The sequence below is a fragment of the Zea mays genome, chromosome 4 (genome assembly GCF_902167145.1).
Source record: "Zea mays cultivar B73 chromosome 4, Zm-B73-REFERENCE-NAM-5.0, whole genome shotgun sequence".
Lineage (NCBI taxonomy): Eukaryota > Viridiplantae > Streptophyta > Magnoliopsida > Poales > Poaceae > Zea > Zea mays.
In genome coordinates, this window is record NC_050099.1 from 70900432 (window position 1) to 70919323 (window position 18892).

General features: G+C 44.3%; 1 protein-coding gene and 2 long non-coding RNA genes across 3 annotated transcripts; 2 read left to right on the forward strand and 1 right to left on the reverse strand.

The window, feature by feature from the left end:
* Nucleotides 1–692: 692 nt before the first annotated feature.
* LOC103653374 (uncharacterized) lies at nucleotides 693–2323 on the forward strand. The gene is made up of 3 exons (XR_565438.4): nucleotides 693–897; nucleotides 993–1278; nucleotides 1359–2323. It is a non-coding gene; the product is annotated as an uncharacterized lncRNA (long non-coding RNA).
* A 277-nt stretch (nucleotides 2324–2600) lies between these two features.
* On the reverse strand, nucleotides 2601–3937 carry LOC103653375 (uncharacterized). Its single transcript, XR_565439.4, has 2 exons — nucleotides 3691–3937; nucleotides 2601–3076 (listed from the first exon to the last, which is right to left on the reverse strand). It is a non-coding gene; the product is annotated as an uncharacterized lncRNA (long non-coding RNA).
* Nucleotides 3938–6377: 2440 nt separating this feature from the next.
* LOC100278239 (uncharacterized) lies at nucleotides 6378–14655 on the forward strand. Its single transcript, NM_001151580.3, has 5 exons — nucleotides 6378–6724; nucleotides 12760–12977; nucleotides 13909–14037; nucleotides 14157–14288; nucleotides 14385–14655. Exons 1-5 carry the CDS (start codon nucleotides 6394–6396, stop codon nucleotides 14496–14498), a joined length of 924 nt encoding a protein of 307 aa, NP_001145052.2. The 5' UTR covers nucleotides 6378–6393; the 3' UTR covers nucleotides 14499–14655.
* Nucleotides 14656–18892: the final 4237 nt, after the last annotated feature.

Sequence of the window (18892 nt, forward strand, 5' to 3'; positions counted from 1 at the left end):
TATTGTAACACCCCGTCCACTCCCGAACCGGTAGTACTTACTCCTAGAAGTCCTCTAGGATCATAGACCATCCCCATAGACCAACACAAGTCTTTTGTGCACACTTTATCCTCACTGGTGCGCACCCGAGAAAACTTCCCAGTCGGTCACCCATTCCAAGATTTCTCTGGGCCAGGCACGCTTAACCTAGAGGTTCTTTCGAGGTAGACTTTTGAAAAAAAAGAAAATACACCTTATTGGTATGAGTACTATATTAATTCTAATATTCTATTAAGCCTTGGGCCAGGATATCACCATCCACCAGGGCCAGGATATCAATGTCCATCCCCTTAGAAGACTGATGTCCTCGTCGGTCAACCCCAAACCAGAAACCTCCACTCTTGGCCACGTTTGTGTCCAGTGTCGTAATATACCATGTCATGTGACCACTCCAAACCCACATGCGCCATATGTCCAAATCCCTAGCCCACACACGCCCGTGAAACTGCGAGGGTCGTATCTAATACCATTTGTAACACCTTGTCCACTCCCGAACCGCACGACACTTACTCATGGCAGCCATGTAGGATCATAGACCATCCCCAAAGACCAACGAGTTTTTTTTGAACTCAGATACTCCAGTGCAATTGGGATTGTAGTATTATAATACCCAGTCGTTTGTAAATTTGTTATCGTCGTTGCTTTAAACCCTTCTAGAGCTCAGTCACGACTGTTGTTACGAGTTCATCCCCTCATCCCTGTCGAGTACTCCACGCCACCGAGACGTTTCGTCGTCGCCTAGACATTCCACGCCGCCACCGAGTACTCCATCTTCCCTCTCAGTTACGAGTTCCCATCTTTCGAGTACTCGCCGCCGCCGCTGTTTTGCCCTTTTCCACGCCGTCGCTGCTGCGGCAGGTACTCCCAGAGCTCTTCATCTCCATTTCCACGGCTCAGGTAATCCAATGATTCCATTTCCACGCTGGCCTGTATTGCTTCGTTCTCCTCCACAGAAAAGGATGCACCGCCAGAAATGGAGTCCCCCCAGAACTGGATGACCAAGCTCTTGATTGGCCCTCGCCGGAAATGGAGTCCCCGCCAGGCGCAACCAACCTTATCCCTCTCAACGAGATAGTTGTCGACATCAATGGAACATTTGTGCCTTCACTGAGTGCTCCCGCGCCAACCAACACAGGCTTCTCCCTCACCATTGATGAGGTAGACAACACCTGGTTGGAGGCACCACCAGCAGCTGAAGCACCCCCTTCTCTCGTTACTCCCCAGGAACACGGTCACTTGGTAAGACATTTTATCTGAGTTTACAGAATGATTATGCATAGTCACATATTTATCTCTTTTTTTGAATTGATTCCAAGCAGGTGATAAAACGCAGTTTAGATTGTCTGTCTCATCTCACGAAAAATGATTTCGAGGGTATTTCACCGGATCTCCGATGAGAGGAAGAAGGACCTCAACATGTACCAAGTGAGAAAGTGATGTACCTCAAACTTGGATTAGCTGCTAAGGATGAACGCGAAAACAAAGTAGAGAGGATGCTTGCAATTATACAGGTCATGCAAATATTCGAAATGAGTTGGAAGATGATGGTTCAGCCGCCTTAGATTGTGTTGATTTTCTGCCCCACGAGACTAGAGTGTTTTATGACTCTAACCATCCAGTGATGGAGGTTGGCAGCCTATACGCATCGATGACTGAATTCAGGCTTGCAATGTGGCAATATGCCATAGAAAAAGAATTTGAGTTAGGCATTGAGGCCAGTACTCCGAAGAAATACAGAGGGTATTGTCGAGGTGGCGACTGTCCATGGAGCATACATGCAAGAATTGAGAGGGATGGTTCACCAACCATAATCGTATGTTTTTATTTGTTCACCAACCATGGAGCATACATGCAAGAATTGAGAGCTTGTATGAAAAAACTAACTCCGAAGAAAAAGAAGTAAGGGATGTTTGTAATCTGTCCCCGCCTACTACTATGGATCAGGTGTAATGTGTTTCTGTGTAATGTGTAAATGGAACTCAGTCTATGGAATTCAAAATGTGTCTGTGTAATTGGAACTTGTTTTCAGTTCAGTTTGAATTTCACAATGTGTCTGTGTGTAATTCGGAATGTGTCTGTGTGTAATTTTCAGTTTAGTTAGGGCACTTGTTTTCAGTCTGAATTTCTGATGCAACTTGTTTTCAGTCAGTCTGAATTCAATAAGTTCAGTTCAGTTAGTTCAGTAAGTTCAGTCTAGTCTGAACATTCTGGCATTCCACACATTTGCTGACACATTTTCTGTAGCCAAGATGCAATTTTTTCGGAATGGATTTAACATGAACTCTGAAACTGTGTTTTCAGTCTGAATTCTGAAAATTTCTCAGTTCAGTATGTCTGGATGTCTGAATTCTGAAAATTTCTCAGCTCAGTTCAGTCTGAATTCTGAAAATTTCTCATTTTAGAATTCTAAAAATTCTGAAACTGTGTTTTCTGATGCAACTTGTTTTCAGTCTATAACTGTGATGCATCTTGAAACCAGAAGTGGATTTAACATGAACCCACTCACTGAGTGGTCAAACAGAAAACTTGACAGAACATTATATGATCACAAAACCATTATATGATCACAAAAAACAACTCATAACACAACTCTTCATTTTCATAACTCAATTCATACAAGTAGCAGGAACAAAATGGCAACTAACTAAGGCTTCATAAGATACAGACTTGACAGAAAGGCAGTACAATTCATAAGATACATGCATTAGTGGTACAGACTCTCTCGCAAACAAATATCTCATATACGCTCGTTCATATGCGGTAGACGACGATCATTGTACAAACCAAGGGCTTCATAATCTTCAAGAAGAGGTTACAGACCAATAAGAACTTCCTCCAGATCTGTGCTCACATGGTCTAGACCTTGTGCAATTTCAGTGACAACACTCATGGCATTAACTAGGCTATTTTTGTGCAGGTACTCTACATACTCAGGTACATGATTGCGTCTGGTCAACCTCCTCAACTCATCAGCTGAGACTTGCATGTGTCTAATGACGTCTAAAAGACCATTCCAAACTCTATTTAATCTCTACACCTACAATACAAATAGAAGAATGAGATTCTATCACACATCAGTATTGCCAATCCAAATCTATAATGCTCCTGACGCTAAAACATATCGGATCATGTAAGCTGGATAATCAATGACGCGGTCGTATTCTGCTAGTGCCATAAACAATGTTGCTCATGTCGATACTCCCAACAATGTCTTCTGCTTGCGTTTTGTCATAGATTCTATAAAGTATATTAATGTAAACTCAAATAGTATAGTTCTATAAACTCAAATAGTCACCGAAATAGTGACAGAAAAATGCAATAAGTGAACCCCTACTCCCAACTTTTATTTGAGTTCTACATGTATCGCATAACAGGTGCTGAATTACCACACATTAAACTAATTTAATACTCCTGAAGGCAAGAAGTCCATCACCAATTCCACCGAAAATATCCTATCTCACAGTTTATCAACCATCACCAATTCCACCTGAACTCATTTAGGGTTTAGGGTTTTCTTGCATACTAGATCATCAACCAACACCAATTCCACCTTGCATACTATCTCAGAGTATTAATGCAAGAAATCTACGATTATACCTCGCTTGTGTGATCTCTAAACTTCGGAAGGAGGAAGGAACACTTTTGACTCACTTCAGAAGGAGCTTCAACTGCATTGGTGCCTGCTGGAGGCGCCTCCATCCGCGTGAGGGAAGATGGGAACTCGGCAGCGTGGAGGCCACCTGCTGCCGAGTCCACCTGCTGGCGCCTCCATTTCCAAAGAGTACTCGGCGGCGTGGAAGATGGGAACTCGTACCTGAGGGGGAAGATGGGAACTCGGCAGCGACGGCGTGGAAGAAACGTCGGCAGCCAGTGGCGCGGATCCAGGATTAATTAAAGAGGGGGCTACGAAGCTAAGACTATAAACTTTTTTAAACCAAACAGAAAATATAATTGATGTTTAATATGACACAAGAAATAATATATAATTTAAAAATTCAAGAAATATGTAGCCTAAAAAAAGTCGATATGAATTCTAGAAACACAATAATCAATACATACCGTCTATGAGTCGATGCTGCGATGTAAATTTATCTTTCGAGTTTTTAAGCCTTAAAAATGCTTCAAAATTGTACTAGAGAGAGAGGGTATGGATGGGCGCACGGACAGATAGAGACAAGATATCGCTTGTGTTCGTGTAGGCACCCCGCACAACGCTGACGGCGACGCACGCTACTCCAAACTTCCCCTACGTACTCTAGACTTGTATTAGAGAGACAACCAGCATTAGATCCAATGCCCTTTCTTTCTACTTACATAGAGAGCACACCATCACTCAACCTCAACTCGTGTTGGGAATTAGCCGGATGGATAAGCTGATACGGAGCTGCTGAAACCAAAGGCATGGAAGACACTCGACAACCTACCGGAAAATGTCCGAACAGAGAGCGACCGGCACACAGATTCGACCGACGCGCAAACACGCCCTGCCCTGCACACATACAGATTTAACCGTATCCGCCTCAACGACAGCAGACAGCACCCACATGCCGGTGGGCCACGCGGGCCTGCACGTTGCGACTCATGCGCACACAACGTGGCGTGTCCCGTGGGCCTCCCTCCCGTCGTCCGCGCACGTAATTAGGTTGTTTGGTTCTGGGTCAAGGGTTGGAACAGTACTATCCAGTGTTGTCCCCTGTTGTTCTTCAAAATTGGAGGGACGAGAGAGGACGTCAGGGGACGATCCAGAACCAAACAACCTAATTTGAGGGATCGTCCCATCCCATCTCGTCCTGTCATTGCAACCAAACGCACCCTAAAGCAGCTCGCAGTACTGGACGCGACGTGGGCCGCCACTGGACGTGAAGAGCGGACGTGAGCGTGATACAATAGACCGCCTATTCGCTTGTACTGAGCCGCGACCGGGGTTGCAGCCCAGACAGCCCCGGACGCAGATCCGCCACTGTCGGCAGCGACGGCGGCCTGAGATCCGTTTCCAGGAACGGGACGAGGGGATGAACTCGTAACAGCAGGCGTGACTGGGCTCTAGAAGGGTTTAAAGCAACGACGATAACAAATTTACAAACGACTAGGTATTATAATACTACAATCCCAATTGCACGCTTCAGAGTAATATTTTTAAGAAGCCCACTTACGGGAGTACCTGAGTTCCAAAAAACTCCAGACCAACACGAGTCTTTTGTGTGCACTTTGTCCTCGCTCGTACACACCCGAAAAAATTTCTTGGTCGGTCACCCATCTTAAGATTGCTCTGAGCTAAGCACGCTTAACCTAGAGGTTATTTCGAGGTAGACTTCCAAAAAAGAAGATGCACCTTGTTGGTATGAGTATTATTTTAATTCTATTAAACCTTGGTCCGGGATATCACCATCCACTGGGACCAGAATATCACATTTGTTTAGGAGATTTATTTGTGACCTAGATTAACGAGATTTTTAGAAGTCCTAATTCACGCTCTCTGAGAGGCGCCAGTGTTCCTTTCACTCATATTTTGCAACATTAGGTGACTCTATGAATGGTCATCATTGGATTAACTAGTTTTTGAAGTCTTTTTTTGCATGATTCTAGATAATTCTCTTAGTTGGAAAACTAAATAGATTGAAAGGCATATCTCTATCTCTACTATAATTTCTTCCCACGCCCCAAAAAATTTCTTCCCACGCGCACACGCGGAAAATTCTAAAAATTACACACTCATTAGGGTTTGAACCTGGTCCCAAGAAATAAATTTTCGCTTCCTAACCACTGCACATGTTGATTTGTGCTATATAAAGGATATGCAATATATACACACACAATTTTAGAATAAAAAATCGTGCCAGATCGGGCCATCACTGGGTCGAGAAAACGGCCTAGGCACAACACAGATCCACTTTAAATCGTATTGGATCGAGCCATGGCACTATTAAATAGATCGTGACTTAGACCGACATACAACATATTTAGTCATCTATAATCCAGTACCTTGGCTCATCGTATTTGATCTCGCGAGTGTGAAAAAAGAGAAAGAAAAAAAATCATCTTGTCTGACCCCACGCTACATATCCGGTCATTCACACTCAACTAATATATGTATTTGGATCATTTTTGAATAGCTGTCTTATTTAAGTAATGTCGTTTTATATGATAAGAGTTGTAGGAAGGAGAATAGACAAATGTTCTACCAGGGACTTATTTGGAAGACGTGAGGTGTATGCTGCAGTTCAATAATAATAAAATCCAGCCCCTTTTTCAAAAAAGACCCAGATAAGCCAATCCCAACTCGGGTGGTTCCCGTTTACCGCGCTAACGGACAAAACCAAACGCCGTCACTTCCCATCTTTCAGTCCACCCCAGATGGCCCTCAAAGCCGCCGTCTCCGTCACCCCGTTGCTGCCGTCGCCTCCCCTCCGCCGTCTCCTGCTCTCCCCCTCTCCTAGCTCCGCGGCGGCTCGTAGGATCGCGAGGGTTTCCGCGGCGATGGCGACGACAGAGGTGCACCCAGCCGTGGTGGTGGGCGGCGGCCGCGTAGGCCAGGCGCTCGTGTCCATGGGCCCGCCGGGAGGTGACGTCCTCGTGGGCCGCGGAGAGAAGGTACCCGACGATGCGCCTGGACCGATACTGGTGTGCACGCGCAACGACGACCTCGACGCCGTGCTCGAGGCCACCCCCAAGTCGCGCTGGCGCGGTACGTGCTCTCCAACTCCGCCCACCTCGTCTTCGTGTCCTCTGCTCTCCCGGCTGATGTGCTTTGGGTGGGCGCTTGCATTTGCCTGCCGGAGTTCGTATTCGTTCTGTGCCGCTGCATGTGTTCGATCAGGTCTGTTTATGCGCGTCTTCCCTTCGGCCTTGCATTTTAGGCAAACCGTGCCTGAAAATTGAAATACTGAACAACTTGAGCTGTATTAGCCAATCTGTTCTGGCTACTCAGTTCATTTTTTTTGTATGTACAAACTGCACAACAGTGGTGTGGTGTCATGCAATTCCAATAAGACAATAGTAATCGATACCCTGATGGTGTAAGTAACCGTCAGGAACATGGGATCTGCAGAGGAGCAATTGGAAGGCTGAAAGAGCAGAAGGTTGAGCGGGAGGAGTAATCTGAGTAATTGAATTTTGTTTGTGATTAGGCCTATTGGGCCAGGGGTTTGGGCCGTCTGGCCTTGTAAAGAGGGTGTACTTAAACCCTGAATCATCTGGTAATCGGCAAGAGGAAAATAGAAGAAAAACCACCAAACAGAATTTCTGTTTACCTGCGCTTGTCCTCCCCATCGGAGGCAGCCACCGTGAGTGCTCACGTCGGAGTTGGCGCTACTCCGGCCATGGGTCTCACACTTGGTATCAAAGACGGGTCAGCGGTCTTGCTGGGTAGCGATTACCAGCGTTGTCAATACGGCGCCTGTCACCAAACCATTGGTGTAGACACATTTTGTTTTGGAAGCCATGGCGGATCGGGATCGGGAAACTCAGGAGAGTTTGAGCAAGGTCATGGAGACTCTGGTAGTGGTGAGTGATCGATTGAATGATGTCGAGCGCGTGCAACAACAGATGATGATGCACACGAATTTGGCTGCGTCTGTTGCGGAGCAGGCGGCGAAGGAGCCAGTCGAGTTATGTCGTAAGGTGGAAGAAACAGGGAAGGTGGTGGCCCAAATCCGTTTGGAATTGATGGGGAAGCAGTTGGAGGATTCTTCTGGGGGAGCGGAATTTCCATCATCCGCTCATCAACATCACAGTGAATCAACAGGTTTCAGGGGAAGACAGGAGCATGTGGAATCCCGTGGTGAATTCAGAGGTGGTCCTTCTAGACCATCTGGTGATGTTCATCAGCATTCATACCATTCTCATCAGGTATTGCCCAAACTTCCATTTCCGAAATTTGCTGAGGGTGATCCTGTGGTTTGGTTGGACAAGTGCTTGGAGTATTTTTCTGTCTACCAAGTTCCAGCATCTATGTGGTGGCACTATCATAAACTGAAGTATGGGTTGGGTGGTTGGCATGAATTTGCTGCAGCCGTTGTCAGTAAGTTTGGTGCCGAGGCTTATCCTAGAGCGTTGCGAAGACTGTTTTCGTTGCGTCAGTTCGGCACGCTGGATAACTATGTTCATGAATTTGAGCAGGCTCGGTATGGAGTGGTGGTGCATAATGCTCAATATGATGAAACATTCTTTGTTACCCACTTTGTTCGTGGTCTCAAGTTTGAACTGCAGGATGTGGTGCAAGTTCAGGTTCCCACTACGGTGGATCGTGCTATATTGCTAGCTCAGATTCAACAGGAGGTGTTGGATAGAGGACGAGGTGAAGGACAACGTCCGTTGCCATATCTGAAACAGCAACAGACACTTCCAAAAGGGGATGATAAAGGGCAACAAGGTGCTGATCTTACTCGAGAGAGACAACTTAGAGACTTCAGACGTCTCAATGGTTTATGTTATGCTTGTGGAGAACAGTTTGAGCCCGGGCATATTGCCAAATGTGCAAAGAGGGGTTCAGCTTAGTTGAATGCAGTAGTGAATGAGGTGTCTGAAATTTTGACTGATGAGATTCTACATCAGCTAGAAAAGGAAGATCAAAGTGGGGAATTATGTTGTCATCTTACTTTTCAGGCAGTTTCTGGCACTGCCAATGACTATAGCATGAGAGTGAGATCTATTGTTGGTAAACAGACTATGTTGATGTTGGTGTATTTTGGGAGTTCCATCAATTTTATTAGTCAACATATGGTGCAAAAGCTGGGGTTAGCTGTGACATCTTGTCCATCTGTTTCAGTTAAGGTGGCCAATGGGGAGTCTATGATCAGCCAGGCTATGGTGAAGAATTTGGTATGGTGGGCACATGGGCATTTTTATCACACTGACATGAGAATTCTACCTTTGGGGGCTTTTGATGCTATTTTGGGTTATCAGTGGTTAATGCAACACAGTCCTATGGAGTGTGATTGGGTCAATACAGTGTTGCAGTTTAAGGATGAGGATCAACAAGTTACTCTGTATGGTGATGGGAATCAGGCCAGTTCTCAGGTAGAGCTTGTTTCAGCATTACAGGTGCAAAAATGGATCTCAGGGAATGATGTTTGGTCTTTGGTATTAGTAGAAAAAGTGTAGGAGGAGCAACCTGAGACTGCTGATCATGGTTTTTAAAGCGGTAAGGCGATCCAAGGCGTTGGAGCACCGCCTGGACGCCTAGGCGGCGCCTAGGCGATGCCTAGGCGAGGTAGGCGGGCAAGGCGCCTAGGCGTTAGACCACCGCCTGGACGCCTAGGCGTCGCCTAGGCGACGCCTTAAGAACAGTGCTGCTGATGCAGATATTCAAGGGCTGTTGAAGGAGTTTGCTGATATTTTCACAGTTCCTACTCAATTGCCACCTGCTAGACAGTTTGATCATCACATTCCACTGGTTCCAGGAGCGGTGCGCCGGTGCCAGTTAATTCTAAACCCTATAGATACTCACCTTTTCACAAGGATGAAATAGAGCGTCAGGTCTGCATTATTGCAAGCTGGATTGATCATTCCTAGTTCTAGTCCCTTTGCCTCTCCAGTTCTTTTAGTGAAAAAGAAGGATGGGACATGGCGGTTTTGTGTTGATTACAGACGACTGAATGATCTCACTATTAAGAACATGTTTCCTATGCCATTGGTGGAAGAGATTTTGGAGGAGTTGGTGGGTACAATTTTTCACAAGCTTGGACTTGACAACTGGATACCACCAAATCAGGATGGCAGAGTCTGAGCCTCTGAGGAATATAAAACTGCTTTTAAAACTCATCAAGGGCATTATCAATTCCGTGTTATGCCTTTTGGACTTACAAATGCCCCGGCTACATTCCAATGTGCAATGAACTCGATTTTGGCCCCTTTTCTCAGGAAATTTGCCATGGTTTTTATTGATGATATTCTCATTTATAGTGATTCTTGGACTGCTCATCTTGAGCATATTCGGTTGGTGTTCACAAAACTGAGGGAGTATCAGTTCTTCCTTAAAAGGACTCAATGTGATTTTGGCAAAACTGAACTCACTTATTTGGGCCATATTATTTCACAGAAGGGTGTTGCTGCAGATCCTTCTAAAACTGAGGTGATGAGCAGGTGGCCTACTCCTACATCTGTCACTAAGGTGAGAAGTTTTTTGGGACTCACGGGGTATTATAGAAGGTTTGTGAAGAATTATGGAGTGATAGCCAAACCTTTGACTAAGCTGCTGCAGCACAAGTCTTTCGTGTGGGACACGACAACTGATATGGCTTTTCAAGCATTGAATGAGGCTATGGTGACCACACCTGTTTTAGCTTTACCTCAGTTCAAGGAACCTTTTGAAGTGGAAACTGATGCATGTGCTACTGGAATTGGGGCAGTTTTGATGCAACATCATAAGCCTATTGCATATCTCAGTAAATCCTTAAGCTCCAAGAATCAGTTGCTTTCCATTTATGAGAAAGAGTTTTTGGCTCTATTGTTGGCAGTCACTAAATGGAGGCAGTATTTGCAGCATACTGAATTTATTATTAGAACTGATCATAAGGCTCTGAGTTTTTTGGAGGATCAAGTCCTCCATTCGGAGTGGCAGAAAAAGGCGATGACCAAGCTTATGGGTTTGCAGTTTCGAGTGGTGTATAGAGAAGGGAAGGAGAATGTTGCTGCTGATGCACTTTCTCGGGTAGGCCATGCGATGGTGATGCATTCTGTGACAGAAGTGCAACCTGTTTGGCTACAGGATGTATTGAACTCTTATATCACTGATATGGAGGCTCAAGACTTGTTGGCTCAGCTGGCTGTTCACAGTCCTAGTGAGCAGGGGTTTTCTTTACAAAATGGTCTCATTCGAAAGGATGGTTTAATATGGATTGCAAATAATTCAGCCTTAAGGACAAAGCTCATTTCAGCTCTGCATGATGGGGCTGTGGGTGGTCATTCGGGCAGTCTAGCCACTTATCATCGTATCAGGCGTTTGTTTTGGTGGAAGGGTTTGAAAGCTGATATGGTGGAGTATGTGAAACAATGGGACATATGTCAAAGGGCTAAAGCTGAAAGGATATATTCTCCTGGTTTGCTGCAACCTTTGCCCATTCCACAGGGAGCTTGGCAAGATCTTGCAATGGATTTTATAGAAGGTCTTCCAAAGTCTGAAGGGTATGGCACAATTTTGGTGGTGGTTGATCGGTACACTAAGTATGCCCATTTTTTTTCACTAAAGCATCCTTTTTCAGCTTCTATGGTTGCCAAAGTGTTTTTGGATAATGTGGTTCGTCTTCATGGGACTCCAAGATCTGTGGTCTCGGATAGAGATAAGATATTTACTAGCCATTTTTGGAAGTCTCTGTTTCAGGCTTTAAACACCAAGCTGGCTCTTACTACAGCATATCATCCCCAGTCCGATGGACAGTCAGAGCGGGTTAATCAATGTTTGGAGATGTATTTGCGCTGTGCTATTTCCGACAGTCCTAAACAGTGGAGAACTTGGTTACCATTGGCTGAATTTTGGTACAACTCTTAATATCGCACTGCTTTGGGGTGCTTACCTTTTAAAGCTTTGTATGGCTACGATCCAGTGTTTGCGGCTGCACCGATTGTTGCAGGACCTGATTCTACAGTGGAGAGCTTGATTCAGGATCGGTTGGCTTACTCTTCTTTGTTGAGAGAGGTTGGCTGCAGCTCAGAACCACATGAAGGTGCAAGCTGATAAGCATCGGGTGGAGCGTGTGTTTCAAGTTGGTGATCGGGTGTTACTCAAACTCCAGCCTTATGTTCAAAATTCGGTAGTCAGTCGAGCTCACCCGAAGCTCGCTTTCAAGTTCTTTGGACCCTTTAAGGTGCTTCAGCGTATAGGGTCAGTTGCATACAAGTTGGAGTTGCCGGCTACAGCTTTGGTGCATCCAGTTTTCCACGTTTCTCAGTTGAAGCCGTTTACACCTAACTTCACTCCGGTGTTTTCAGATATGTCTCAATTGGTGGATTTGTCTCAGATAAAGGTTTATCCTGTTCAAATTGTGGAGAGGCGAATGGTTCGAAAGGGCAACAAACCGGTGGTTCAGATTCGAGTGGCTTGGTCGAATCTCCCTGCAGACGCAACAACTTGGGAAGATTATGAGGTTCTGAAGAGGCGCTTTCCTAACGCTCTTGATTGGGCGCAATCAACTTTTGAGGGGGGGGGGGGAGATGTCAGGAACATGAGATCTGCAGAGGAGCAATTGGAAGGCTGAAAGAGCAGAAGGTTGAGCGGGAGGAGTAATCTGAGTATAACGTCGGAGTTGGCGCTACTCCGGCCACGGGTCTCACAGTAACAAAGGAGATGCTTGATCCATTTTACAAATGGAAGGTTTAGCAGTTGAACTCGTGATTATTGATGGGTTGGAAAACTCAGGGAAGTTATGTAACATCTTTTTGTTTCTAAATTCTATAGTGAACATTCCAGAAGAGCTTCAGGGTGTCATTACTTAGAAGCTTGTTTCTTGAAATATGTAAATTTGGTAAATAATCTCTGGCTCTCTGTCATCAATGTAGTTTGAAGAAACTAACCTTATATGGTGGCCACATTGTATGAATTTGTCACTAAATGAGCATTTACTTCGATTCTGAAGTGTTCCTTCTAGTATGGCTTCGCATCCAGTCACTTTATCAAGAAGTGATCTGCCATGATTCTATCTTATGCATGCTAAACACAGCATTGTGTACCATTTTTGCGTAGTGTTGCTGCATGTTGGTTCTTGTGAGCTAATATTACAGCAGATTTGGTGTTCTTCCAGAATGGAATGCTGGATCCATGGTTTAAGATCAAGGGCCTAGTGGGTGCAAACCAGGTGTTGGCCTACTTCGCTGTATCAAAGGTTGGAGAGCCACCAGTCGATGGGATTACTGATACCAACCCAGAGGGGTTGACTGCTGCATTTGGCAGCTGGGCTCCTGCAGTGGCTGCCCGCCTGCAAAATGGTGGACTTACCTGCAAGGTGAGGTTATGTGCATTTGATTCAGAAGTTCTGTTTTCAGTTCATCCATATATCCTCATGTTGGCCATTTTCATATTTCATATTACTTTTCATAGTAAGGTGCAAACAACATAGGTATCTGCTCAAGAATTGCTTTGGCGGCCCTTGCAAATGCTTTATTAGACTCTTACGTTGAATTGTGTCAGACAGAACTTAGAATAAATCATGATCCCTACCCTGGTTATGCATTATTTATTTTCATCCTGTCAAAAAAATTCAAGGCATTAAAATGTTTTTTTTTCTATTATAAGATGTGAGTAGTAGGAAAAAGAATATGTTCATTCTAAAAAAGGGTACCAAAGATAAAGTTTTGAAAATCATGGTCCGTGCCTACACATTTGCAGGAACCTCATTATTTCTGCGCACTGTAATAGATAGTAGCTGCAAGTAATACATAAGTCAAATCATGAATTACTTGTCATAACTGGCATGGCAGCCTCTAGCTATCTAGTTCCTCTTGCTGGGCCTGTGCACCTGTTCTGCCAAGCGCCCATATGGCTAGGATAGATAATTTAATCTTGATTAGGCAAGGATCACCGCTGATTGGTTGTACTTCTGTAAACCTTAGGTCATTGTTGCCTTTATATGTGTAACATCATATCCTCTGTAATCAATCTATTATTCCGCATGCCTAATCCAGCTTGAAATAACATTATAATAGCCATAATGATGAAAATCATCAAATTCAGTGAGCTCAGGGAGTTATGGTTCATCACCAAAATTATCTACTTGTGATAGGATTCAAAATACTAGTAATTAGTAATGTACTATTTTCATATTTGTCTATTTATGTTCTCATGTAATGGTCCTTGCACTTCCTTTTGCATGTTCAAGTATTGAACTACGATCATTTGTAGTAATTGTGTATTTGTGCTGCAACCTACCTCATCAGGTGCTTGAAAAGGAAGCCTTTCAGAAGCAGATGCTAGAGAAGTTGATATGGATTTCAGCTTTCATGCTTGTTGGTGCTCGGCATCCAGGGGCTACTGTTGGTGTGGTGGAAAAGAATTACCGATCTGAGGTTTGTTCTGTCATGGATGTTTTACAATCGGTCCAAATTATTGGCTATCTTTCATCCAATTATCACTGAGAAGCAATGATCTTTTTTCAAGAGACTGAATTGCATTGTTGTCTTGGTAGGTTGCGAGCCTGATAGCTGAATTAGCATCGGCTGCGGCTGCAGAGGAGCAGCTCACATTCGCCGAAGGCATGGAGGATCGGCTCTGTGCTTACTCCAGGGCTGTGGCACACTTCCCTACAGCTGTGAAAGAGGCAAGTCTTACCAATGAGGATTTATTATTGAGAAGTTAAGCCCGGACACTATTTTATTCCCTGCAAAATTAAAATATGCTAATTTGAATGGAGCAGTTCAAGTGGAGGAATGGCTGGTTTTACTCCCTCACCGAGAAGGCGCTTGCAGCAGGAAAGCCAGATCCTTGCCCACTACACACAGCTTGGCTCAAGGAGATTAGGGTCATATAAATTGTTTTCATGTACATGAGCTTCGTTAGAAGCATGAAACAGTTGCATGTTGCCTATATAGAGAAAATTGCTTTTGCCACGTTAACCTTTTGGTATCGTGTGTCAAAACAAAATGCCTGAAAGGTTTGCTGCCATCCGTGTCGAAAGGTCGAATCAAACTGGGACTACACATGTATTAAACCACATCATAGAGGCCATGTAAGAGTATCTCCATGTAACACCTCGTTCAATCTCGGACCGGCGATATTTACTTCTGGCAGCCCTTTAAGATCATATATTGTCCCTCATAAACTAACATAAATTTTTTGTGTGCATTTTATCTTCATTTATGCGCATCAAAAAAAAACTTTTCGGTTGAAATTGTTCAAACCAAACATGTTTAACTTGAAGGTTCTTTCGAGATAAGCTTCTGAAAAAAAGATGCACCTTATTGGTATGAGTACTCTATTAATTCTATTAAGCATTCGGCTAGGATATCACCATCCATTAAGGCTAGGATATCACACTCCAGTAGACTTTATATCCCACTATCTATTTTAAACTTAACTCTGCGAACAGTGTAAACTATAGTGCAAAACAATACTTTACACTGCCCATTATATGTCTTGCTAGAGGTGGCCTTAACAAGACTTTGAGCATGTTTGGCTTGGCATATGTTCCCTCCGTTTTTAATGTGATGTTATCTTTGTGTTAGACTGTGTCCAACAGTTCACATATATCTCTACTATATTAAATCATCAGTTTCAATGGTCGTTCTGCGTCAGATTTTTACAAATAACCTCTCACATCTATTTCAAATTAACATGTTGCATGACCATCCCCTCCGCGCAACCCCAAACCACACCTCCGCATAAAGATGGCCAAACGACGGCCCGACGCTCGCTCCGAGCAGGCCCGTTAGCTAAAAAGCGGTGCAGGAGGTGGGCTGGCCTGTTAGCCCGTTGGACCATTTGGTTAAATCAGCGTAAAATGTTAAAAAGTGGTGCAGGAGGTGGGGGTTCAAACTCACGCCCTAATGGAAGAAGGGCGGGAGACACTGGGTGAAGTCATCTAACCAGTAGAACATCATGCTCAGGTGTTTTTTAATATTAAATATAAATTGTACGTATATATTATATGATTTTTTGTAAAATAAAAAAATATAATCGTGTCGGGCCAGGCTAGCATTACGGGCCGAGGCTACGGCCCAAGCACGGCACGACGCTCGTTGAACAGTATTTTAAACTCCACTCTATGAACAGTGCAGTGTGCAACGCAAAAACAATATTTTAGATGACCACTAGTTGGTTCACCGTGTGTTGCGACGGCTCACAACAATACCCACGTAAACTATCCACCAAAAAGATCTCAAGATTTTTTATTGATTGTCTCCACTCTTCGCATAATATTTGTTTTTAATTGACTAATCGATGTTGTTGTTTACTCCATCCAATATGTCTTGGTACAACACGGCCAATGAAGGAAGCGATTAGAAGAGAGTTTACAATGACTGACTAAACGAACTGAACGAACAGAGATTATAGAATGACATAATTCCACCATACAGAGACCAAATAAGAGGAAGTTTGTGAGCTCAAATTTCTAAAATAAGTCGTATGAACTCAAACTTATAAAAAAGATAGATCAAAATATGGAGTGGTTGCTAAAGTCAGGCATTAATAAAACTGGATGCGCTCCATACAAATTATGGTACTTCGTACCAATTACTAACGTTTAAAACTAACAAATAACCTTTCCTTTTACTATTAGCGTGACAAATCATTGCGGCTCCATCCAATTCAGCAACCTCAAACACCATGGAGTAAATTGCGCCAATGTGGTCTCAGAAACGACCTAATGCATGCAAGAGCTAAGAACACAAGGGACGAGCACCCTGTGGTAGTGCCCGCATGGATCTCCAAATCCTAACACATATTTTGCAGGATCCATGAGTCATCATCAGAAGAACACAAACCATGTGCAGACAATAAATAAAGTATTAACACACCCAAATTATGTTAAGTCCTTAGCACAACAAAAAACTAACACCCAAAATAACAGAGGAGCAACACAATAATTTTTGCAAAGACAGAAGGATGGATGATTGGTACATAGAAGTGGCAGAAGTATACCGAGTCGATACCGTGGTAAGGAAAAGGCCATATAGACAGGCGATGTCGAGCCATCGAACGGGTACCATTGGTTGGGACCCCCATCCCTCGCCTCCCCCACTTCTAAGGTTTCGTAGAGCAGGAATGGAAGGGGAAGAGGCAGACATACATGTTCATTGCTGGAGAATGACACGACGAAGACCTAGGCATCTGGAGGCGACAAAGGTAGTATATCACTAGATACATATAGGGAGAGAGCACGCAAGCGGAGAAAGAAGCCCAACCAGAGTAGCTCTAAATCGAGAGACACTCGCACCAGACGTTAGTCCGAGAAGGGCGAGAGAATGCGAGTGCCATCCCAGCCTTGGACCCGCCAAGGCGACACAACACCACCACCAACTCTGTAGCATATGGGCCTTGGTTGTCCAATATCTCAGACCTAGACTCCTCATCGTCAAGATAATCTAAGCGTGGCAGGCGCCACCGTGTCCTCCTCGGCGGCACGCACGGAGAAAGGCCAGGAGCAAGACCGACTCGCCCCGTACCTGCATCGACGAGCGTCGGTCGGCTTGCGGCTATGACCGTGGGCAAGGGCAGCAGGTTGGGGAGGAAGAACAGGGCAAAGGCCGGGAAGACGAACGGGATGTCCGACGATGACGAAAACGATGGTGCGTGTATGCTATGAAACATTCTCGTGGACGTGCAATAGCCACTGCGTGGGTCGGTATCGGGGCTGGTGTCAAACGAATACAGTGAGGAGGTGCCTGCTCCCACGCCCTTTGCTGAGAATGGGGTGGCACGAAGGCGGAGACATGAAGGGAACGAGAAAAGAAGCATGATGGCGAACGAGGTGGCGACAATTGAGGAGAGTACTACCATTATCGTACCGAGGTATAGATGGCCAAATGGGCCGTGTCTGGCGGGCCAGCCCGATGCACGACCCATTTAATAGTGCTTGGACAACCCGACATGAGCGTCGTGTCGTGCTTGGGCCATAGTCTCGGCCCGTAGTGCTAGCCTGGCCCGGCACGATTATATATTTTATTTTACAAAAAATTGGATATACATATGTACAATTTATATTTAGTATTAAAAACACCTGATTATGGTGTTCTATTGGTTAGATGGCTTCACTCAGTGTTTCTCGCCCTTGCATTAGGGCATGAGTTCGAACCCCGCCTCCTACATCGTTTTTAACATTTTACGCTGATTTAACCAAATGGCCTGACGGGCTAACGGGTCGGCCCACCTCTTGCACCGCTTTTTAACGTTTTACGTTGATTTAATCAAATGTCCCGACGGGCTAACGGGTCGGCGTGCCGTGCCTAGGCCGAAGCTGCGCCCACGAGCGTCGGGACTAGCGGGCCCGTGCCGGGCCACCGTTTGGCCTTTTATATGCGAAGGTGTGGTTTGGGACGTGGAGGGGATGGACATGTAGCAGGTTAATTTAAAATAGATGTGAGGGGTTATTTGTAAAAATCTGATGTGGAACGACCAGTGGTCATCTAAAATACTGTTTTATACTGCACACTACACTGTTTATAGAGTGGAGTTTGAATATTGATATGGGAATAAATAAGCTGGTGAAGTTAGCCTTAAATCAAATCTTCATATATTTAATCATTGATTTTTTTAAAAATAGAGATTCATATGAGAAATGATTTCATAGTATATAATTCATATGTTGTGGAACTATATTTTTTCAAAAAATGAATAGTTAGTAACGTTTGACTTAGGATGAAGCTAATATGATATGTAAAAAAGTATAGAGTGCCGATGTTGGTCACTTGTTAAAGTTTCTGTGAGAAACTATTACAGGACAACACAATTATATCAACAAAACCTGCTTTCCTTGCCGGTAAAAAGGAGGCAAGAGGAAGAGGATGAAAGTAATTGAAAACAGGGAAATAAATAGGGTGTAAAAGTATGAAGTTGAGGAAACAAGTCTCCAATTATTTATTCTTGGCAACAACTAATATGCAATTAGGTCTTATGTGCAAGCATGCAAGCGAGGTCCCTGATTCGTGAGATTATGATCCAACCATGTATCACATTTAACACTTAAACCCTTCCACCACTGGCTCGTGTAGATTTATAGAAAACTCCCTAACAAACCATGATCATGTCTACAGTTAGTTCATGATCTAACGGACCAAGAGACTTGCTTACACCCTTGCACATAAGGTCTGATTGCATATTCACTACACCAAAAACATATACTTCCTACGGTTTTTTAACTTCCTATAGCTTTTATAACAAACCGTAGGAAATAAATAACTTCTGAAAGGCAACTGGTAGCTCTAG

What these genes read in the sequence shown, in the direction of transcription:
- LOC100278239 (NM_001151580.3), top strand. Translation starts at nt 6,394, where the DNA reads ATGGCCCTCAAAGCCGCCGTCTCCGTCACCCCGTTGCTGCCGTCGCCT. An exon ending in ATGGTGGACTTACCTGCAAG is followed by an intron (nt 12,978 to 13,908) that starts GTGAGGTTATGT and finishes CTACCTCATCAG; the next exon opens with GTGCTTGAAAAGGAAGCCTT. An exon ending in AAAAGAATTACCGATCTGAG is followed by an intron (nt 14,038 to 14,156) that starts GTTTGTTCTGTC and finishes TTGTCTTGGTAG; the next exon opens with GTTGCGAGCCTGATAGCTGA.